The sequence below is a fragment of the Xenopus tropicalis genome, chromosome 4 (assembly GCF_000004195.4).
Source record: "Xenopus tropicalis strain Nigerian chromosome 4, UCB_Xtro_10.0, whole genome shotgun sequence".
Classification (NCBI taxonomy): Eukaryota; Metazoa; Chordata; class Amphibia; order Anura; family Pipidae; genus Xenopus; species Xenopus tropicalis.
In genome coordinates, this window is record NC_030680.2 from 128,698,074 (window position 1) to 128,720,802 (window position 22,729).

The 22,729-nt window shown below is 40.5% G+C and overlaps 3 protein-coding genes across 4 annotated transcripts in view; 2 read left to right on the forward strand and 1 right to left on the reverse strand.

Annotated features, from left to right (window-relative positions):
• fbln2 (fibulin 2) overlaps positions 1 to 4,903 on the forward strand; it is a 53,827-nt gene extending 48,924 nt beyond the window's left edge. Inside the window, exons 12-14 of one of the 2 annotated variants that reach the window (XM_018093681.2) lie at positions 1,443 to 1,571; positions 2,778 to 2,901; positions 3,058 to 4,903. In XM_018093681.2, coding sequence (XP_017949170.2) covers positions 1,443 to 1,571; positions 2,778 to 2,901; positions 3,058 to 3,412 — 608 coding nt within the window. In that variant the 3' untranslated portion in view covers positions 3,413 to 4,903. The remainder of the gene's footprint in view (positions 1 to 1,442; positions 1,572 to 2,777; positions 2,902 to 3,057) is intronic. The other variant, XM_031901143.1, reaches the window with a different exon arrangement.
• A 4,717-nt stretch (positions 4,904 to 9,620) lies between these two features.
• rpl29 (ribosomal protein L29) lies at positions 9,621 to 15,853 on the reverse strand. The gene is given in 4 exon segments (NM_001171676.1): positions 9,621 to 9,832; positions 12,042 to 12,106; positions 13,199 to 13,243; positions 15,619 to 15,853. Coding segments are annotated over 3 exon segments (228 nt in total). The 5' UTR covers positions 13,236 to 13,243; positions 15,619 to 15,853; the 3' UTR covers positions 9,621 to 9,706.
• Positions 15,673 to 22,376, forward strand: LOC105947022. The gene is made up of 2 exons (XM_012961735.3): positions 15,673 to 15,759; positions 18,494 to 22,376. The coding sequence occupies exon 2, from the start codon at positions 19,168 to 19,170 to the stop codon at positions 19,930 to 19,932; it is 765 nt and encodes a 254-aa protein (XP_012817189.1). The 5' UTR covers positions 15,673 to 15,759; positions 18,494 to 19,167; the 3' UTR covers positions 19,933 to 22,376.
• The last annotated feature ends 353 nt before the right edge of the window (positions 22,377 to 22,729 follow it).

Consider the following 22,729-nt stretch of genomic DNA (forward strand, 5'->3'; position numbering starts at 1 on the left):
TAGATGTTATAGTAGGTCTAGTCTACTAAAGTCAACTTTCTTCTGTGTCCCACCATAGTTGATTAAAGCGACCTCGTACGAAAGTAATAGGATTTATAAAACATTTATTTACTATACGTATAGCTGCTGAAATAAGGAAACAAGTTAACAAAACTAGAATAATTTCACCATATGTCAACAACTGTCTAGAACTAACTGTTGGTCTCCAAGAAATTTCAATAGGGGATGCACCCATGATGGTGGCAGCCATTCTCAGGGGCTGGTTCAAAATCTCCAATGAGCCCTGAGTTGGAGTGAGTAGAATGGCAGAATCGTAGAATGGCTCAAGGGTCACATTGTGGAGTGTGGTTTACAGAGTTTCTGTCACTTGTGAGGATTTTATAGTTAAACACAAACCACTCTTGATATTTCTTGTATTAACTGACATATGAAAGACAAACAGACCCAAAGCTAATGGCTTTCAAAACTGGAGACCCAAATATATTGGGTTTGTAGAACTAATAACTAGGAGACCAAAATACATAAGAAATAAATACAAAGCAATGACACAAGGTTAATATAACCAATCAAACATCAGTGCATTGATATTGTAGCTTATAGTTTTATTTTAATAAAAAAACTACTACTTTAACTAAAAACCATTTTGCACCTTATTTCAGATATGTCTCTTCATAAATCTGTGAGAAATATTATACAAATAGATAACTAAAACCACCAGTTATGGAATTCCCATACAGGTATGGGACCTGTTATCCAGAATGCTCTGGATGAGAGATTTTTCTGTAATTTGGACCTTAGGTCCACTAAAAATCATTTAAACATTAAATAAACCCAATGGGATTTTTTTTTGTTATTACAGAGAAAAAGGAAATCAAAAGTGATTTATTTGATTAAAATGGAGCCTATGGAAGACGGCCTTCCCATAATTTGGGATAACAGGTTTCCAGATAACTGATTCTATACCTGTACTACTGCCAATTCATACATATCACAATAAAGTGATGGCTCCTTGGCTAACAGTTATTACAGGGTGGATTTTTAATTTTTGGGATTGTGTTTATGTAAACTGCAGCAAAAAAATCATAAATGAATCAAATCATCAGTGAAAATGTCATTACCTTTAACCTGTTCAGATGTAAGTAAGATATTAAGGGGACAAAATAAAAACAATAAACACAAATTGCATCCAAGCACAATGCAAAAACTAAATAAACCAACCCATAGGTGTTAATATGGGAAAGCAAAATGCACTTAAGCAGAATGAAAAAAGAAACTTCTCGAATAGGATGGAGATGACATTGACATTCTCAATGGTTTGTTCCACATAAGTTATAAATATATATTTCCTACATGGTACAACTGCCCCCCATGAATGCTTCATTTTCTAAATGTCTGGATCTGCAGTTATAATGTTTTTGGGTTTTTTTTTTCATTTTTTTCAGATATTGATGAATGTGTCCAGAACTTTGGAAGCCTTTGTGTGTTTGCCTGTGTAAACACCCCTGGTAGCTACCAGTGTGCCTGTCCAGAAACTGGCTACACTCTGTCAGTGAATGGACGGACATGCAAAGGTGAGAAGAGTCAATTACAAAGGGGCGCTCATTTCCATGTAGGAAGGTACTTGTGCCTAGATATCCCAATGGTATAATGTACATGCATACTTTTTGTTTGAACTTGACTCATTTGATCCTATATCCCTCCACAAAGACCCTAGTTCCCTCCACTTGGCAGTGTCTGCTTTACCTTGTTAGGTCTGAATTCATCTCACATTTATGTTCTCCCTCTTACCAAGATCGCTTCATCCTTCATGGTCACACAACAGCTTCATTGCGCTATATGGAATTCTTGCAATGTACAGTGGCCATCGGGAGAAGGTCCCCCAGATAATGATGTTCCTTTCCTCTGACTGCCACCAAGTATCTCATTAGATGAATGTATAGGTAGGAAAGTAGCGTACCAGAAGCTGCTGTGGTATAAATATATATATATTCATACTGAAAGGAGAATTTTAAAAGCAAGGAAAGGGAAGGCCTTTGTGGAACTTGCGAGGTTAACAGGACAGGAGGCCATTGTGGTAGTGCAGGTTTGGAAGTGATTATATAGTTATATTGTGCCCAGTTTGAAAGTAGAATCCCATATAAATTAGATCTGCTTCTAGTTACATTTAATATTTATTATTAATGGCATTGTATATTGTCTAGAAAATATATTGCTTGCATTGTCTGTAGATGACTCCAGACTTTGTAATCAGACCTTCATATCTGCTCACTGCAGAAAGAATCTTGATATTCTTGGTAGGCTAAACAGAGAAATGGCAAAGGCTAAAATGCCACAAGCTAAACTGACTTGGTTGCAGCAACTTTTGACTTGATCAGCTTTTTTGGCTTTGGAAATGTTACAACCAGTTTGACACATTTCCAGCCTTACTTAGGGCACAATGGAAATCAAAATAGGGAATCAAGTTGGCTGCCAAGTAGGTCAATATTCTTTCCCATTTAAGTCCAAACATATTGTCACATTTAGCAAAGTACATAGATGTTATCAGCTGCTCTGAGTAGTTGAACACATTGGATTTCTGTAGAGGGGAACACTAACCCTTACTCATAATTCTTACTTCTGCATATCTACCTGCAGAGATTTACTGTAAGTATTAAGGTTTATTGGATTCCTTGGAGTGGAGTTTTGAAGATACTTTTGGCCAGCAATGCTGAAACCTTCTCACTCATAGCAATGCAAAGCTGGCATTTCAGGATTAACCTTTTCTTTTTGTTCTGAAGATATTGATGAATGTGAAGTAGGAACACACAACTGCTCATCCTCAGAGGAGTGCTACAACATCCAAGGGAGCTACAAATGTCTGTCCTACACGTGCCCAGAGAACTACAGAAAGGTTTCCAACATGTAAGTCCCATCGCAGGTGTCGTTCCTGAGATATTTAGGGAAGCAATATGATATCCCCTACTCAAGATGGAGAGTTTAAAATAACAGCTGTAATATAAATCTTACGACATTGTGTTTATACTGAGCCATGAACTAAAAAATATTTCTTTTTAATAGGGTTTGTGAAAGAATATCTTGTTTCAATTACCAAGAGTGCCAAAATAGCCCCGTACGGATCTCTTATCTCCGACTGACTTTTCCAGCTGGGGTGGTGGTCCCAGCACAGATTTTCCGCATTGGGCCGTCCCCAACATATGCCGGAGATAGTATCGTACTGGATATCAAAAAGGGGAATGAAGAAAACTATTTCAGCTCTAGAAAATTTAACCCCTACACAGGCATCATCTATTTACAAAGACCAGTTAAGAAAGCCAAAGACTTTTTACTGGATGTTGAGATGAAACTGTTCCGTCAGGGCGTGGTCACAACCTTCCTCTCCAGGATTTATGTATTTATTACTTCCCCTTCATAAGCATTTATTTCTACTTCTAGCATTTTCCTCTTATACTTAAGATATGAAGACAAGCATTTGGTAGGACTGACACAGCACATTAAGCTGGAATTCCAGTTTAGAGTCCCTAAAGGCAAGATGTACTCTGTATATGTGCAGGGTGTGTATTCCATTTATTTTCCCTTAAATGGGCAATAGTCATCTGTGTTTTTAACATATTACATTTTTTTTTCTTGAATTTGTTGAACCAACAGGGCAACTTATTAATCATTTTTTTACAGTTCATCCAAATTCCCTTCTGAGTAATTTTGGGAGAAGAAATTGTCTTAAGAAGTCTCCCATAAACTCCTCCTAATCTGTAAACTCAAGTAGAAGGGATTATACACCACTCCTTCTGGCCAGTCCTTCTGACTGTACTTTAAACTGTTCTTATGTTGTTCAACTAAGGAAGGAGATCAGAAGCCTGAGATGCCCTTTCCCATCTCTCTTCTGAGCAGAGAAACATTAGAACACTTCTCTGTTTACCTTCTGAATATCTCTCTGGCCAGCAGGTGGTGCTGTTACAAAATTCATTATATTGGCAGTTAATTGGCTTTGAGCCCATTTAATGACAACATGTTGACAGTGCCATTACCAACAGTGAGCTGCAGGCTCAAAAAATACAGATTGTCTGATATTAGCAGCCCTTCTGTGTCAGTATAATTTAAAGCTCAGCTTTGTGCTGTAGTATTCCCCTGGAATTCTACCTCCATCACCTCTCCACAGCCCATTCTCTCCAACATTGATGTTGTTCTTTGCCCCAGGGCAGCACCGAGTAGCACCCTCAGTCTAACCCAGGGGTGGGCAAACTTTTAGGCTCAGGGGCCACATTGACTTTTAAAATTTGACAGACGGGCCGGGCCAGCACCGTCTCCGCTCATCAGTCCCCTAGGTTTTGCGTTGTTGTGCTTACATGCAGTCTTGACGGCAAGTCTCGTGTGATGAGACTTGTGGAGTCGGGATCTTCTGAAAGACAGATGATTGCAGACTGCGGTCTCTGTTAGGAAAAGCAAGACACAATAAGCCAACATTCTGGGCAAAACCATTATGAGTCTCAGTGTGACAGGCTTGATCTCAAGCAGTTGAGGGTATATGGCCACTATCAGTGCAATGTAAGCAGGCAGGCCTCTATCTAAGGCAGGTCTATTTCATTGTATAGTGCACTGGTCCAGCCTCAGCCACGTGGCATGAAATAAAAGCAGCTTATCTATACATTTATTGAATTTGGGATAGGAGGGGCATGGAGTTACCTTCTACCCCCTTAGGGCACTTATTAAATACACATGCTGCAAGTTAGTTGCATGGATCAAGGATCTGTGTGCAGTTATTCATCCAACTTACAGCATTTGTATTCAATAAAGGGGGGTGAGATAGTAACCCTAACTATAGTCTAGAGCAGGGATCACCAACCTTTCTTGTGAGCCACAGTCAAATGTAAACAGGGGGCTTTATTTGGTAGTAAATCTTGTCTTTATTCAACCAAAACTTGCCCCCAAGTCAGGAATTTAAAAATAACTCCCTGGTTTGGGGGCACTGAGAGCAACATCCAAGGGGTTGGTGAGCAACATGTTGCCCCCAAGTCACTGGTTGGGGATCACTGGTCTAGAGCAATGCCCATCCCTTTTATCCACCCCCCTCACCAAATTATGAATTAAGGGGCCACTACACTCTCATGTTTAGCAGAATCATGCCTAGTACAGGAGTAGTACCTAACACAGACTTCTTGTATCGCTCTGTACAAGCTACACTAAAAACCAGGAATGAATGAATTTCCCTCTTGTGAAGAGTGCCACATTCAACTGACCAGAGCCCAAAATATAACTTACTGTGCCCCAGTGGCCATGCCCCCTCCTTGAGTCTTGTAATAGGATTATAAACACAATAGGTGGGAGGTGATCAGTCGGTTGGTTCCAAAGGTGAGTGCTGGTATCACGACGGACAGGTATTTCTGATTTCTTATTTGATCAAGCTTTTCATATTTGGATTTTTTAATGAATAAGCAAACATTTGTTTTTCTAAATGCGAGTTTATTTGAAGTTGAAAAAGCTCTAATATTCACAAACTTGAAAAGAGATAAATAGGTTGCTAAGATGTTAAACACCTCCTCTCCCTTTCTCAAGATTATTTAGCATGGCTGCATGTACACTGAAATAGTCCCTCAGCGCCACCTTCTGGTCTCGAATGTTATAAAAAGACAACTAGCTAAAACAGGGGTCCTTTTTAAACAGGGGGCCAGTCCACAGTCCCTCAGACTGTTGGGGCGGCCGGACTTATGCCATGTTTTTTCCCCGCACAGCGCTATTTCTGTCTTGCGGGGTCTGAGCAGCAAGCTATGGAAAAAGCCTTGTGTAGTGGGGTAATAACTCTGCCCAATTTTCCCCTTTCTGCCGCCCTGCACAGGTAGCTCCTTGTATGAAGCACAGGAATCCCGAAAGAAAATCAGATTTGTGTTACCCTTTAATAAATTATATTTATTTAAACTCAACCTGACACTTTGGGAATAATGTCCCAGACCCCTGGCACTGCCACGATGCCTATCATGCAGTTTAATATAACAGAATATGTCTCTATTTACTTACTATTGACAATGTTTTCTTGGTATCCTATTCATATTTGTATTGCATTCATACAGTATGAAGCCTCTTGTACATTGTATCTCATGTATGTATGTAGCCGCCTGTCCCGAAAGCAAACCATTATTCTCCTGCATGTTTACACCCGGGTTTTATATTATTTATTATGATTTAATTTATTCAAAGAAACACAGTTGTGTTTTGTTTTTTTTTTAACTCAAACATTTCAAATGTAAATTCTTAAAAATTAAAGAAATTGCTTATAAAGCTTGTTTTGGGGGATTTTTTTTTTTGCTTTGTGCCGGAAAAAAAAGTCAGATAAAACTAATGCCTTTCTATGACGCAGGCTGTCAAGGACTTCACTGCCAGCCACCATAGAATCATGGTACAGCGCTACATTGCCACATACCATGCTCACAGCCCAATGTACACAGAGGGGCTGCTGTAAGATGCCATAGACAGTCACTATTTATTGGGCTGGTGGGGGCTGTTTGGGTCTCTTTGTACTTGAAATACCAGGGCCTATTTTGAATCCCAGTATGTGATGGTTGGTGCCCTAAGTGAGGTGCAGTTTAGACAGCAGTAAGGTGTGTAACAGTTACAACATCACTTCAAGTAAAGAGTACAATCCCGTGCAGCCCCATGTCTGAGTCCAATCACAATACATATAGACAGAAACAAGAGATCCTCTGCACTCATTATCAAAATATATAACATTAATACATTCTGTGCATTAAGCTACCAAGAAATGCCCTCCCCTTTAAGCAAAACAGGGATTGTTTGTCCATATATTGCAATATACTTCAAGCTGGCCAACTATGTCAATTGGACATTACGACATGCTGTGTAGTAGACTTCTTAATGACTTATCAGATAAGTGAGTGTAGGACTGGCCAGAAGGGATGACTGTGACGCAGTTGGCCAGCTTGAAGTATATTGCAATATATGGACAAAAAATCCCTGTTTTGCTTAAAGGGGAGGGCATTTCTTGGTAGCTTAATATATATATATAGATAATGGGTGAGTGCAGAGGATCTCTTGTTGCCTGGATGAATTTTCTGGAATATAATTTAATGTTCAACACTGACATCTAGGGGACAGCACCAGAACTACAACACAAATGATTTTTCCTAAATTTAAAAAAAAGATATTTTAAAGGTGCAAAATAACAGTGTTTTATATCACACAGCACTTTGTAATACCACATTTATTTATACAGATGTGCAAAATTCCATTGTAAAAAGAAGTGCAACATTATCTGCCACACGTTTACTTAAATATTCCTTCTCTTCCTTACGGTAACTCATCCCTATGTCTTTAACGGGTTATTCCCCCCCATTAAGGATAAAGGTACTTTAAAGATCTCAGGTAAGACCAAACCTTAAAGAGCAACTGATCTTTATATGAACTTTTAGTATGTTATATATATGGACATTTTCTGAGCAACTTTTCAGTTGGTCTTTATTTTGTATGGTTTAAAATGATTAGCCTTCCCATTCTGGAGTGACATAAATAGGGTCCAGCACTTGAGAGAGATCTCTAGTAACTCACAAACTACGAAATAAAAAGTGAAGACCAACTGCAATATGCCTTAGATCAAAAATCTTTGGAGGGAAAGAAAAATGCAACCTTTGCTTGTTTGCCCCCAGTTTTGCTCAGACTGATGAAATCACAATCAAAGCAGTAGAGAAAATGTATCTTAACTGCTGCAAAATCTGCCCCCCCGCCCAAAAAAACCCTCTAATATGAGCATAAGCATTTTTTGGTTAATAAAGGCCATCTATGACATTCCCAGATTTTGTGCAAAGTTGAGTGTGAGTCCAACTGATTTCGTATGCTGACCCCTTAAAGCTAAGCTGGCAGAAACTAAGTACAGAAAAGTATATTTTAACTGTGCCATGTAGATTTAGTGCCTATGCTGCACCATGTGACCACTTCACATTTAATATGGGCCCCACAGTCTCCCTATTGTGACAGGGAGATGACTTGTCCCAGCAGGTAGGATTGGGCCATGTGAGCCAACAGACACTTTTATATGAATGATTTACGGGGGAAAAACTCAAAACAAAGTTCCAATAAAAACTCCGATTCAATAATAAATGAAATGTTGCCTGTTCCTGTCTGGATATGGATAGGTGCCATTTGCCTTTGGTGTGGCACAGAGAGCCCCTGTACAACTGGCCACATTCAGGTTACAAAGCCAGTGATAGGAATGCGGCGTAGCCAATAAGCCCTGCCGGAGATGTACCATTTCCCAAGATCTCCCCTTCACTATCGCTAACATGAGACGCAAAACCCTCACTGCTCTTCCTTACGCTGGAATATCCTTATGAAACTGCCGCACAAACATGAGGGGTAACACGCTGCGCTCACGAGCCTACGATACCTCTCCAGTAATACAGGCCCGGTACAGTACAATACAGTTTGTTTTTACAAAATTCCAGTATTTTATTGCATCTTTTCCTCACTTATTTTCTTATATCCATAGGGAACTCTTCCTGACTGACCCTTTCCCTAATGCAGCCATGTGTTCCTTCTATTTTGTCAGACCATTTATATACTGAAGTGACTGGTGCATTGTGGGTGGGCATGTTGCATTGTAGGGTTACTTATTCTTTTAAAGGGGTGGGTCACCTCTTAGTTAACTTTAAATATAGGTTATGGAACGGAGCGATTCTTAGCAACTTTTAACTGATCATTTTTTATTTTGTATAGATTTAGAATTATTTGCCAATTTTCAATGGGGATCACTGACCCCAGCAGCCAACACGCTCTGTGAGGTTACAATTATTGTTATAGTTACTTTCTATTACTTATAATTCCATTTAGGCCTTCTCCTATTCACACCACTGCCTGGTTGCTACAGTAGACCATAGCAACGAATCAGGTGCTGAAATTCCAAAGAATAAGCTAATAAGCTAAATAAAACTGAAAACTTCAAAAATGAAGACCAATTGTAAATTGTTTCAGAATATCACTCTCTGCATAATACTAAAAGCTAGTTTTAAGGTGAACAACCCCTTCAATAGCTTTTAATCATGCCAAGAGGGACCTGACCATGAATCAGACAAATCTAAGACTTCTTTAAATGAGTCGACTAATGAAAGTCTCTTGCACACCATGTATGCTGCATTTCATATTCTCATTAAAACATCATGTTTCACACCAGTGTTTTTTTATGTCAAACCAATTTCCAAAATTAACCCTGCCATTACCTTTGCTAACATCACTGTTTCACCAGTGACATCTTGCTTGGGGGGGTGAGTAAAGTCCTAATAAGCAGGACATAGAAAGCCTTGTCATCAATTAAAGCCAGCACTGGCGGAAGCCAACACATTCATGTAACAGGGAAGGCTGGAGTCTCATTTGCAGAGTAAGATTAGCATGTTCCGTACAAGTATTAAGGACAAATTTGGAAAAAATTTGAAGATAAGCCTTTAAAAAAAAACAAAAAAAAAAGGAAAACTAAAGCAGTACCAGCAGGAATATATGTGTCCCCAAGGGAAATTCCTAATAAAAGGGCTGATATGCCGTAACAGCTAGGGGCAAAATGTATGTCTTGCGCATTGTGAGCATTCTGAGCTCTATCAGAAACAAATAACTTTTGATGGTTTTGGTTTTTTTTTTTTATTTCAGCGGTGACACCACAGAAAATGGAAAATAGTAATGCTGAAGTCCCAGGTTTAACATCAACAAGTACAAATTATTTTGCAGCTGCAGGGGCGGGGGCGCTGGCGGCATTCTTTGCGTTGTTTGCTAGCATTTTCTTTATTCCCTTCTTGTTGTGTTTCTTGGCAAAGCGCATGTTCCGCAGGAACTTAGGATCAACCTGAAATGGAGAACACAATGTGTATCAGCAAAAAGACAATACGTAAATATTCATTTCTGTAAAATATATGTATGTTTTTATTTATTAAGCACTATGTATGCAGTGATGTACAGCAGAATAAAATGAATAACCAGGGGGTCATTAAAATAATAAACAGTACAATAATGAATACAAATAATGAATAAGAATCACAGAAAGAGCAATAGTAGTGGGGGGCGCAACTAAGCAGTTCCTCTGAGAGGAGCGGAGGAGTTGCCCAGGAACGTATGAATGAAGGGCTTTGAAGGTTGTGAGGAGTTTTTAAGGTATACGTGTTTTTATGGGAAGCCATGATAAGGAGTTCAGCAGGGGAGGGGCCTGTATTCTCCTTGATGAGAAGAGGAGAATTGTGGCAGCAGTACAGGACAAGGAAAGCTTAATCACATTTATATGCCATATAAAACGCCTATTAAATAAACAATGGAAGAAAGGGACGGATTTTGGCAATATTGTGTAAGAAAAAGTGTAAATATGGCAGAGGAGGAACGAGAGGGGTCACAGACCACAATATTTCTTTACATTTACAATTTCCTTTAGATTGAAACATTTTCAGGCCACCTGAACTGAGGTGTGTTTGTTGAGTACAGGGGATCACTCAAAATAGGAAACAGCCAATGAGATTTCAGGTGAGATGAAGGCTAACTAAGGGGCTTATAGAAGTGGGCAAACAATGTTGGACGGCCAATCAGGCAGCCACAGCAATTGCCCTGAGCCTGTCACCAACTCAATGCAAATGGACCCTAATGAAGAAACCCCATTTTTTATGCATTGTCTACACTGAGCTTAAATTGGCTTAAACCTGAACCCCTAAAATATGTTCATCTGTAAGTTAAGCATTCACCCTGGTTATCCCTGAGGTCACCAAACAAGCTAATCTTTGGCCATATCTATAGTGGACAATAGCAGAATGAGCCATCTACTGAAGCAGGGGACCTGGAGGCTCATGCAGAACCAGAGTGTGATAATTGCACTTATAGGCTACATTCAAATTGATTTAAGACAAACAGGATTTTTTTGTCTAGTGTGACCAGATATTGACCAAGGAACATATAAACAAAAGACACAGACTATAAGAGGCTATACACAATCCCAGCTGTTTGGGAAAATAAACTCCAGTCAGTGCAGGTAAAGATGTTTGACAGGAAACCTGAAATATAATAACACTTTTCCCCACAATCTACAACAGCAACTTATTTTGTGATAGCAGGTAACAATGTGCAGGTACATTTAAGCTGCAGAGACAATGTAAAGTGCCAATGCCGCCATTTGGCAAAGCCTCCAAACATGAAGCTGCAGTGTAACGCTCTTATTTGGCCCATCACAGACACAGGAACACAGGCTGTCGGGCGAAGGACTACATAAATAAGCCAATGTGCTCCTCACCTGCCTGATCACAGTCAGAACGTTGGAGGGCCCAATACACAGGCAGATAAGCTGCTGCCGCCTTAAGGCTCATATATATGACCCATGTGCTATTACCCTTTGGCTGAATGTAAGAGACCACAGATCAGAGATCATTAACCTAAATGTCAAGAGCAAAAGCATTACCTTAAAATGAATAAAATATAAACTAAAGGTCATCCAATGGTGAAGCAACCAGTAGAATCACGACCTACAGATAAAGCAAACTTTCTCTCATAGCCCTCTTCCGGGCCCCTTCATAGGCAAATCCCTCTAAACATGAACCAAGCCTCCCCCCGCTATGTAAAGCCTGGCACGCTAATATGGGCAGCCAATGCACGCTACAGAGGTATAGGTATATACAAATGGGTCGACTACTGTGGCACAAGTGTTTCTGGAAATTCTAGCTACTCACAAATAACTAGTGCAAATGTAAAGTAATGTTTTATCATCAGTGTATTGAACCCTTATTTAAATCTCATCACTGCATACTGTGTATGTCATTGTCACCTACATGGAATGTAATTGCATACCAAGCATAAATAATGCCAAGTGTCTCAATAAAACCTCCCCTGAATCAAATAAACCAGAAACTAGATGTCTGTTACTCTGTGCATTTTGAATACATTGAGTGGAGAGGAGAGTTCCTTGACCATTAAAGCTTACAATCTAGTTCCTTAATGCTAAGCAGTTACACCCTATTCTCAGAGCAACCAATAGAGAGGAAAAAAAACAAATAAGGGCAAAAATCAAACAAACCAACACTTACCCCCTTCAGAGATTCATATCTCTGGGATCTGGGCTTCTTAATGCCATTTCTGTGCCATTTGCGAGCTGCAAAGAAAGAGAGGATCAAACCTGATCACGTATTTTTTCTTTAAAGATTAATCTGAAATCTGCATTGATCTAAGTGGGTGGGGACATAAGAAAAACACAAACAATGCATGCAAGGCACCAATTGTGGCCACACACACTATAATTACAATCTTTCCTACAACCATTGGTGTATCGTTTGTCCACTCTACTAACATTAGGAACTGAATCATCAGATATGGAGTTATAAACAAATCTGACTATTCAGCATTAATGTCAAAATGCTTGGGCACCTTTAATGGCGCCCAATCAAAATTTCCAGTCCTGTCTGACTGATGAGGGCTAGCTTACCATAAATTTCACTTTTAGTATGGTGCAGAGAGTGATGAACCACTTTGCAACTGGTCTTCATTTTTTTAATTTTTTATTTTTAATCATTTAGGTTTATTTAGCAGCTTTGCAGTTTGGAATTTCAGCTGCCATCTTGTTTGCTATGGTCCAATTTTACCCTAGCAACCAGGCAGTGGTGTAAACAAAAGACTGAAAGATGAATATGAGAGGGGGCTTGAATAAAAAGTAATAAAAAGTAACAACAATAATAAGATTGTAGCCTCACAAAAATTGTTTTTTGCTGCTGGGGTCAGCTGAAAGCTAGAAAGAGGCAAACATTGTACAAACTATAAAAAAAATTAAGACCAACTGAAAAGTTGCTACGGATATTCTATAAGATACTAGAAGTTCAGGTAAAGGCTTAGGGTTAAAATATATACATCCCTACAAAAAGGCATTAGACGTTAGGCGCAACAGTAGCGGGTTCACACTTCGCACACAAGTAGGAAGGAAACGCTCTTCAAACAAAGCGCTGCATATGTTTTCCCACTGCTGATTTACTTTATTGCCAGTAGGAAAGCAATTTGTGGGCATTTGTTGCCCTGAAGTGACTAATCTGCCTGTGTGCCCTTACCCTTATGTTACCAACTGAAGCCTACACCATGTGCCTGCTCATCATTTCAGCGCTACATTGGTCTGCCTTTGGCCTTCCGACTGTACTCCCTTCTGAACTCCCAGACTTATGCAAATATATAAAGCCTTTGTGCATCTTCAAGTACTTACATTGGTTGTGAGTTGTGTGATTCTTGGACTTTGCCATGATCAATCCTGCGGAAAAAGCAGACAAAATTAGGCACAAACATACACAACTGAGAGGTAGATCTGCCCCATGATACATATTACTAGCTGCTATTGGGCTGGAAAGCACCCTGTTCCACTGCGGAGATCATGAGGTGGTACGAGTCCTACACAGAATGCCTACATCTCATCTAAAATCTTTACTGCCCATTATCTAGTGTAAAGTAATAGATTCTACTGTAGAATCACAACTGCAACAACCGACCTAGGGGAACCATAGAAAGAATATAAACAATAAACAGAACATAATACACTGCAGCCCACAGGTATAAAGCTGGCCAAACAGCCCAACATGGACAGATTCTCTTGCTTTGTGATGTCCATCCATGTTCTGGTTCAAGTAACACTGAGGGTCTGGCCCCAGGGCAGGCACTGGATTCTATGCAGGAGTGCAAATCAGTCAGGAAAGCACCTTATCATTGCACTCCATGTCTGGTGGGGTTTTCAAAGCTGCCAGATAACGGTTAGGTGGGCCGTACCCCCACATGAGCCAATAAGCTGTTGAGTCTGGAGGGGCCAAGTCTACAGGTTTACTGGCCACCTTAAAGTAGTAGATTGGCTAAAAGCTAGTGGCTCACCTCCAAGTTAACTTTTAGTATGTTATAGAACAGCCAATTCTCAGCATGTTTTCAATTGGTCTTCATTTTTTTTGCAGTCCTGAATTTATTTGCTTTCTGCTTCTAACTCAGTAACTATTGCTCTGTGAGACTTCCAATTTATTTATTGTTACTTCTCATTACTTTCTGTTTAGTCCTTTCCCTATTCATATTCCAGTGTCTCATTCACCCTGGTCACCAGGGTAATTTGGACCCTAGCAACCAGATATCTGCTGAAACAAACTGGAGAGCTGCTGAAAACAAAAAGCTAAATAATTACAAAAACCACAAATCAAAAATGAAGACCAACTGCAAGCTGTCTCAGAAAAGCACTCTACAAAATACTAAGTTAATTTAAAGGCCTATTTCTTCTCTATTCTGAATAGCAGTGAACGCATTACACTTATTTTCACATTTTCTACATCCGTCCACCGGATTCCCAACCTAAGAGGGATTGTATGGGCAGCGCCATGTACTCTGCAAAGCAACTGTCACCGTAAAAGGGGCGGCTCACCTTTATTTTAATGTTTAGTATGTTATAGAGTGGCCTAATCCTAGCAACTTTGCCATTGGTTTTCATTACTTTTTTTTTTTTTTTATAGTTTTTTTCTTTTGCCGCTTTCCACCTTTAAAATGGGAGTCACTGACCCCAGCAGCCAAGAACAATTCCTCTGTAAAGTTAGTTTAATTATTACTTTTTATTCCTTATCTTTTTGTGCAGGCCCTCTGCTATTCTCTCATTTAAACCACTGCCTGGATACTGGGGTAAAAAAAAAAAAGTCCCTAGCAACCAGATAGCTGCTAAAATACCAAATGGCGAGCTGCTGAGCAAACAACTAAATAACTGAAAAACCATTAACAATAAAAAATGAAGGCCAATTGCGAATTGCCTCAGAATATCAATGTCTACAACATATTAAAAGTTAGCAGTTTTACTGCTATATGAAACAGCAAAGTTCTGTGCTAACAACATCCAGTCACTAAGTAATCTGCAAAGTGACATGGGAATAGGGTGAAGGCACAGAGCATGAACCAGAGCTGCCAATATTCCACCAAAGCTCTCAGCATGGGGGTGCTGTGTATACATCTGCGCCAGATGGCAGACTAGTGGTTAATATAGTGTGTGTGTGTATATGTGTATGTATGTATGTATGTATAATATATATATATTAAACACATACATACATACATATACACACAAGAGGGTGCATACACAAGTTATACACAGATGAAAAACACATATACTGACTCCCATGACATTAAGAGGGGCTCTTTAAATGGAGCCCCAAACTGTGGGGCCAGCCCTCTGTGTAAAGCAGTGAGTGTGGGGAGCATTAAAGTCAAAGTGAGGGTTAGGGGATCAAATCATGTGACTCTCACTAGCCTATGGCTGCCTGTCTAATACAGCAATGCTTCCATGTAACCTACAACACTATTAAATAAAAGGCGATTCTGACTAAGTGCTAAAGCCGAAATAGGCTGAACCCCACTTCTGTAACCCAAGCAATTAGTACCCATAGAACCTCTCCAAACCCAGAGAGCGTATTCGCCCATACACAGAAGGCAGTGTCCCCTATGATCTGTACGCAGTTTAGGACCTAATTCCGCGCAAAGTTCAGAGAACGAAAATAAATACCATCCCCGCCCGGCTCCTTAATGTCTCAGTGAAACAAGGAGAGCCCAACGGTACCGATAACGCGTTCCGCGGGTCAGGATGGTATTGGATTTTGTAAAGCAACTAGTACTCACAGTGTCTCTCGGCAGGGCTCACAAACCGGAAGAGGACGGGAAGCGCAAAGCACGCCGGGACGTCACACGTCCTGGTCCTACAGTAATAACTGCACCGCCACAGCGGAAACTGTGGAAGCATCGTACCTTCTGTGTTTAAATGTGAGTTACATTTTTTGTGAATGGTGTGCGTCAACCGTTCACTCTTTAATGGTTCTGAGAGCTAGTGCCCCTAATGAAACAAGGCTTGAAAGACTTACTAATCCCGATACGCACGAAGGCTGGGACCCGCTGGGGCGTTCAAATAAATAGTGGATGCCCGGACTGCAGCCCTTACTGCAGGGTCTCCATAGTAACGTGGTTTAATTAAAATAACTATAGCATTACATCTAATTTGTATGAACTGTGAGGTTACAACCCTGTGCCATCATTCCAGCAACTGGCAGCCTTGCACAACTGACTACTCACTAATATACAGTTTTGCCCCTTTTCCAGATTCCTATACAACAGCCCTGTTTCCCTGGCCTCATAACACAGAAATAAAGTTTAATCTCAAAAATCAATAAATTCACCTAATGCTGATGCCACACATGGCGTTTTTACGCTGTGTATTTTATCAGCCTAAAAACGCCGCACAAGCCACACAGCCCCTGACTATGGCGTTTTTCAGCCTAGTACTGGTGACGCAGAAAATCCCGTTTCCATGGTGCTAAAAGAGGCGCTTGCGAGGGGACATGATTACTCTGTACAAGTACATTAGAGGGGATTATAGGCAGTTGGGGGATGTACTTTTTTCCCATAAAAACAATCAGCGCACCAGAGGCCCCCCCTTTAGATTAGAGGAACAGAGCTTCCATTTGAAGCAGCGTAGGGGGTTCCTCACGGTGAGGGCAGTGAGGTTGGGGAATGCCCTTCCTAGAGATGGGGTAATGGCAGACTCTGTTAATGCCTTTAAGAGGGGCCTGGATGAGTTTTTGAACAAGCAGAATATCCAAGGCTATTGATACTAATATCTACAGTTAGTATTACTGGTTGTATATATAGTTTATGTATGTGAGTTAGTATAGGTTGTGTGCTGGGTTTACTCGGATGGGTTGAACTTGATGGACAATGGTCTTTTTTCAACCCTATGTAACTATGTAATAGTGTGAAATAGTAAAAAACGCTGCGTATTTCCGCTAGGTCTGGCAGCTGTTTTTGTGTATACATAGGAATAGGTTGCTGTGCAAATAACAGCGTATTTCAACAAACGCTTGAAAATCCGTGCTAAGGCATTTTCTAGCGTATTTACGCATTGTGTGGTTTCCTTCGACTCTTTTCAAGTTATTTCTATGGATGATGATATTGTGCGTTTTTCAGCCGCAGAGAGAATTTGAAAATACGCAGAGTAAAAACGCCACGTGTGGCATCAGCCTTAAGCTACCTCAGACCCAGGCAGCACTGTGCAGCACAGGGAGTGCAATAAGGTGTGTAGTCAGGTCATGGGCAAAATATTCCAGAAAAAAGTTCACCAGGTGTTTGTGTCAGGCTTTAGCTACACAGTACGCTGCCTGGACATTCCTCATATATACTGAAAATAGTTTTTAAATTAAATAGTCTGGCCAGTATTAATTAATCCACTTATACATATCAACAATGTGGTTTTTATGTCCACTGGATGCACTCAGGTGGGACCAGCTAATACAGTCTCAGCTTTTACACCCCTATTTACAAATATTGCATGAATATTCCCGTAAGCACCAAGGGCTAACAGGATAGTATGTGCTTAGTTTTTTATATCTAGCATATCCACAACAGCCAATCAGATGTTGCTTTCAAATTGAGGATCAGTCAATACTACATCCTCATGGTTTACTAAGGGCTATTAGTAGTGATGAGCGTATCTGTCCCATTTCACTTTTGTGAAACAGCATATCATTTGTGAAAATTTGTGTACCGCGTGGCTATTTTTACACAACTGCGACTTATTTGACATGACTGCAACTTTTTCCTCACTCTGCAAATTTTTGGGGTGCAGTTAAAAAAAATGTTTTTGTGGCTTTTATTATGTTAAGCTTGCCATACATGACCAAATTTAGTAGGTAATTGTACTATACTACCTGAATATCTGGGTGTGTATTGTACTTGAAGGGGCATAGCTGCCAGCAGGGGAGCTGGGAAGTTTTTGCTATAAAGCAGCGCTGTCCAATTAGCAGCCCACAGGCTACATTCGGCCTGTGGCTCCTCCTGGTCTGATATTTTTTTTTCCACAACATTTTTTCTTAAATATACTGAGTTCATAAATATATTACAGAAATCAAAATGACAAACAGGGCACAGGAAACCGGTGTGGACACTCACCCTAATGGTTGTATTAGGAGTGCTTATTGGTCCTTGTGCTGCCACAGCAGTAGTTCTGTCCACATTTTAGATAAAGCCATTCTTAAGTGTTGCAAATCTCTTCATATGTAACAATTTCTTATATGTATTGGGCTTTATGTCCCTCCCTCTCTCCTCTGGCCACTTATAGTACTGTGCCCTTGCTGTTGTTTATTATTTACTTTGATATTCACTCTGCCACCTGATTACATCACTTCCTGGTCCTGAGAGGAAGCAGCCATTTCTGTTGCAACAGTCACTTTGCCAGGGCTGGTTAAAACAGCACCCACACTCTTCTCTAAGCAGGCCTATCCAAGCATTTTGTTTAATGCCTGCTTATTATAAGCTGTGTATTTTGCTGTTTTGTGCATTCTGGTTGTAGTTGTGATTCACTATTTCTCCCTTAGCAGTCACCTATTAGGCCCCTAAAGGACTGTATAATGCATATCAGATGTTTATATATGCTCCTATTGTATTTCATATGTATTTTACATACCCAGAATGTATTCTAAAACTATTGTACTGTTTGTATCTACAGTTCTACCTTCTTTTGATCATCATCATTAAACAAGTTCAAGACTTAGACAATGTGGTGATTGAAGGGCGAGTAAACTGTCTGTTGATTCACTTCTCACAGTTCTCACAGTGATGGACATAGGCTGTGCTTGATCTGTACACCACAACACCGTCACAGCAGCCACAGCATCCACCACAGCAAAACTGAAGGTACTAACACACTTAGTTACTTATCTAGCAACACAACAATGTCTGAATGTTCATTGAAGACCAGATCTAGGGTGTCATGCTCATCTAGACACTCCTATCGATCCCATGCTTTAGAGACAGCAGCACTGGCCAGAGCTGAAGCAGAGGCCATCAGAGCACAAATAGCCTTTGCTGAACAAAAAGCACATATAAAGAAAGAAAAGGCATGTCTAGAAGCTTTACTAGAAGTGCTGAGTTTGAAAAAATCTGTAGCAGCGGCAGCTGCAAAAGCAAAAGTGTTAGAGGCTGCAATACTGACTGACTATGACATCAGTGATGAACCTGACATCCAGTTCGACCTAAAGCCTGAAACTGTTTTACAGCAAACTCAAGACTATGTACATGAATGTTCCCAGACACTCAGCCCTCCCAATCCAGTCCCAAGTCGGGTAAACAAGTAAAACGCATACACACTGTGTACGTGAATGACTCTAGGAAGTTCTGCAGATGGCGTGGCAAAGACTTGACGAGTGCTACGGGGCTCCCGAGATCATAGAGGAGTCACTGTGGAAAAGAATTGATGGCTTTGGGAAAATCTCCAACAAAGATCACCAGAGGCTCAGAGAGTTAGGAGACCTGCTGATGGAACTCCAAGCTGCAAAGGAGGAAGGTGACTTTCCAGGCTTAGCTGTTCTTGATACAGCTCGAGGTATAAACAGCATTGTGCAAAAGCTGCCATTTTTCCTGCAAGAGAGGTGGATGACTCAGGGTTCTAATTATAAAGAGCTGCATCATGTGCATTTCCCACCATTCTCTTTCTTTGAGAACTTTGTCATCCAACAAGCAAAGAGGCACAATGACCCAGGATTTTTTCTGGCTCCTCAAAGCTTTGATGGCCAGAAACTAGAGAGAGACTTTCACAAGAATGCCACTCACAGAACTCCTGTTTTAGTGCACAAGACTGTCATTCCTTCCGCTACACCATCACAGAAGGAGTCCACCAATCCCAAGACGACAGATCTTACCCAAGGTTGTCCCATACATCACAAGCCTCACTCTCTGCTTAAATTCCGTGGCTTTAGGACAAAACCCTTGGAGGAAAGAAAGACTTTCCTAAAGCAAAATAACATTTGTTATTGTTGTTGTGCATCTACTTCACATGTGGCAAAGGACTGTGGTAAGATTATCAGCTGTGCAGAATGCAATAGTGATAGACGTGTATCTGCCCTGCATCCTGGTCCCACTCCCATGGACTGTGAAAGCTCCAGCTGAGGGAGAGCATGGTGGGGAGGGACAGGAAAGAAGAACAGCAGCAACAGTAATGGCTATGTGTACTGAGGTTTGTGGAGGAAACCATAAGGGCCAGTCATGCTCAAAAATCTGCTTAGTCAATGTCTTTCCTACAGGGCATAGGGAAAGAGGGATCAAACTGTACGCAATCTTAGACGATCAAAGTAACAGATCAGAGTTTTTTTAGCTTTTTGGGTCAAAGAGCCACCAATTTCCCTATTCTCTCAGAACCTGTGCACATTGCCTTTGAAAGAACTAAAGAGGATGACAAGATGACTCCGTCCTTCAGCGAGCTCACCTTCATGGAAATGATGAGGGTAGGCTTCTACAGGGACGATGGCAACAGCTGGGTTACCCCACTGCCTTTTAACCCACAAAGACAGCGCCTGCCAAATAACAAGACCCAGGTTTTACATCGTTTTAGGTCTTTACAAAGGTCCTTTAGGCTGAAGCCTGATATGAAAGAACACTTCTTTGCATTCATGGAGAAAGTGATCCAGAATGGCCACGCAGAAGTACTGCCACCCCTTGATATTGACCAGGCACAGGATATCTTTGAATGGTGGATGAAATTGCATATTTTGGCAACAGCCCTTCACCAGCAATAGCTATATTTGGCCTCAAATGCACTGCACGTGAAGAAGAAAAAGAGTTTGATGCAGACACTAGAGTATTTGTTGAAAAATACTTTTACGTTAACGACGGACTAAAGTCCGTACCCACTACAACACAGGCCACTGACCTCTTGAAAAGGGCAAGAGAGATGCTTGCATGCTCCAACCTTCATCTACATAAGATAGAATCTAGTAGTGGTCATGACGGCCTTCCCTTCTGAAGAATTCAACAGCAAGGCAAGTTCAGAGCCTGGCCAAGGTCTTTTGGGACAGATGGTGTAAACAATATCTGTCTACTCTGCAGGTATGAAAGAAGTGGCAATCAGACAGGCCTAATATCCAGCCAAGTACCATTGTACTTCTGAAAAATCACCAATCCAGGCAGATTGAATGGCCCATGGGTCGAGAGACTAAGACTTTCCCTGGAGATGACAGTAGGGTCTGTAAGGTAGAGGTAGAAGTTTAGGTTTATTTGTTAGACCAGTTACAGAACTCATCTTGCTTTGACCTTCAATGTTTAGGTTAAATTGTGGTACCTCCTAAAGATACCAGGCGGGGAGTGTGCTGCGACAGCAGTAGTTCTGTCCACATTTTAGATACAGCAATTTAGTTAAGTGTTGCAAATCTCTTCATATGTAACATTTTTTTTATATGTATTGGGCTTTATGTCCCTCCCTCTCTCCTCTGGCCACTTATAGTACTGTGCCCTTGCTGCTGTATATTATTTACTTTGGTATTCACTCTGCCACATCTCATTACATCACTTCCTAGTCCTGAGAGGAAGCAGCCATTTCTGTTGTAACAGTCACTTTGCAGGGCTGGTGAAAACAGCACCCACACTCATCTCTAAGCAAGCCTATCCAAGCATCGTTGGTATGTTTGAAATTTGTTTAATGCCTGCTTATTATAAGCTGTTTATTTTGCTGTTTTGTGCATTCTGGTTGTAGTTGTGATTCACTATTTCTCCCTTAGCAGCCACCTATTAGGCCCCACTAGGACTGTATAATGCATATCAGATGTTTATATATGCTTCTATTGTATTTCATATGTATTTTACATACCCAGAATGTATTCTGATACCATTGTACTGTTCAAAACGTATACAGTGTGGTGACTGAAGGGCGAGTAAACTGCACTTTGATTCACTTCTCACAGTGATGGGAACAGGACAGTCCTTCAAACAGCTAACTAGTCCACTGCTCTATTAACCTAGAACTTTCTTACCTGCTTTGCTAACTTTTCTAACGTTCTAACGTCCAATGCATCTTTCATGTCTTTCTCATATTCCTGCATCTGGGCCACTCTTGGATCTAGGCCCAGATTTGAACGTTTGAACATGATGGACGTATGTCTTTTTTCAACCCAACTTACTATGTTACTATGATTTGTGGCGAGGCCACAAAGGCCTGGGCCTAGGGCGGCAAGAATTTAGGGGCAGCATGCTGCCAAAGTTTGGCATGGTCCTCTCAGTCAAAACAATGCCCACTTCCTATTCATGTGGAGAGGAAAAATGCAAACACATTGCGCTGTCAGGCAGGGATCTTGTATATATGTATTTATTTTTTAGGAAGAGTAGATTTTACTGGGAGCCAAGAGAGAAATTGATATGTGGGTGAGATGATGCGGGCGGCAGCAGTGAAGATGGATTGCAGAGGGGTGGATATAAGATTCTGGGAGACCAGCTAGAAATATATTGCAGTTGTTTAAACATAGATTCTTACCAGCTTCTCTGGGGACAGTGAGCATGTGCAGTGTCACTGACATTTGGGGGCACATTTATTAAGCAATTATGGCAAAGTCAGATTTTTTTTCTTCTAGATAATTTTAAGATTTACAAGTGGGTTTTACTACTGAGTTTTTCATTATTATTCCCAGAGAAATTTGAGTTTTTTTTCTTTAACTCCCATTATTTGTGATTTATTAACGTTTAGTTAATTTTTTTTATGTAAAATAAAAATTTTACAGGTTTGATCTGTCGAGTACCATTAAGTCCTATGGAGGCTTAGAATAGTAGAGGAATAGAATAGTAAGTAACAGCCTGTCCTTCAAGAACAAATTAATCCCCTCATTGTTTTCAGTTTCACTCAGTTTCAAAGGGGAATTTAATCCCTTCATTGTTTTCAGTTTCACTCAGCTTCAAAGGGGAACGTAATCCCCTAATTTTT

What these genes read in the sequence shown, in the direction of transcription:
- LOC105947022 (XM_012961735.3), top strand. Translation starts at nt 19,168, where the DNA reads ATGGCGTGGCAAAGACTTGACGAGTGCTACGGGGCTCCCGAGATCATA.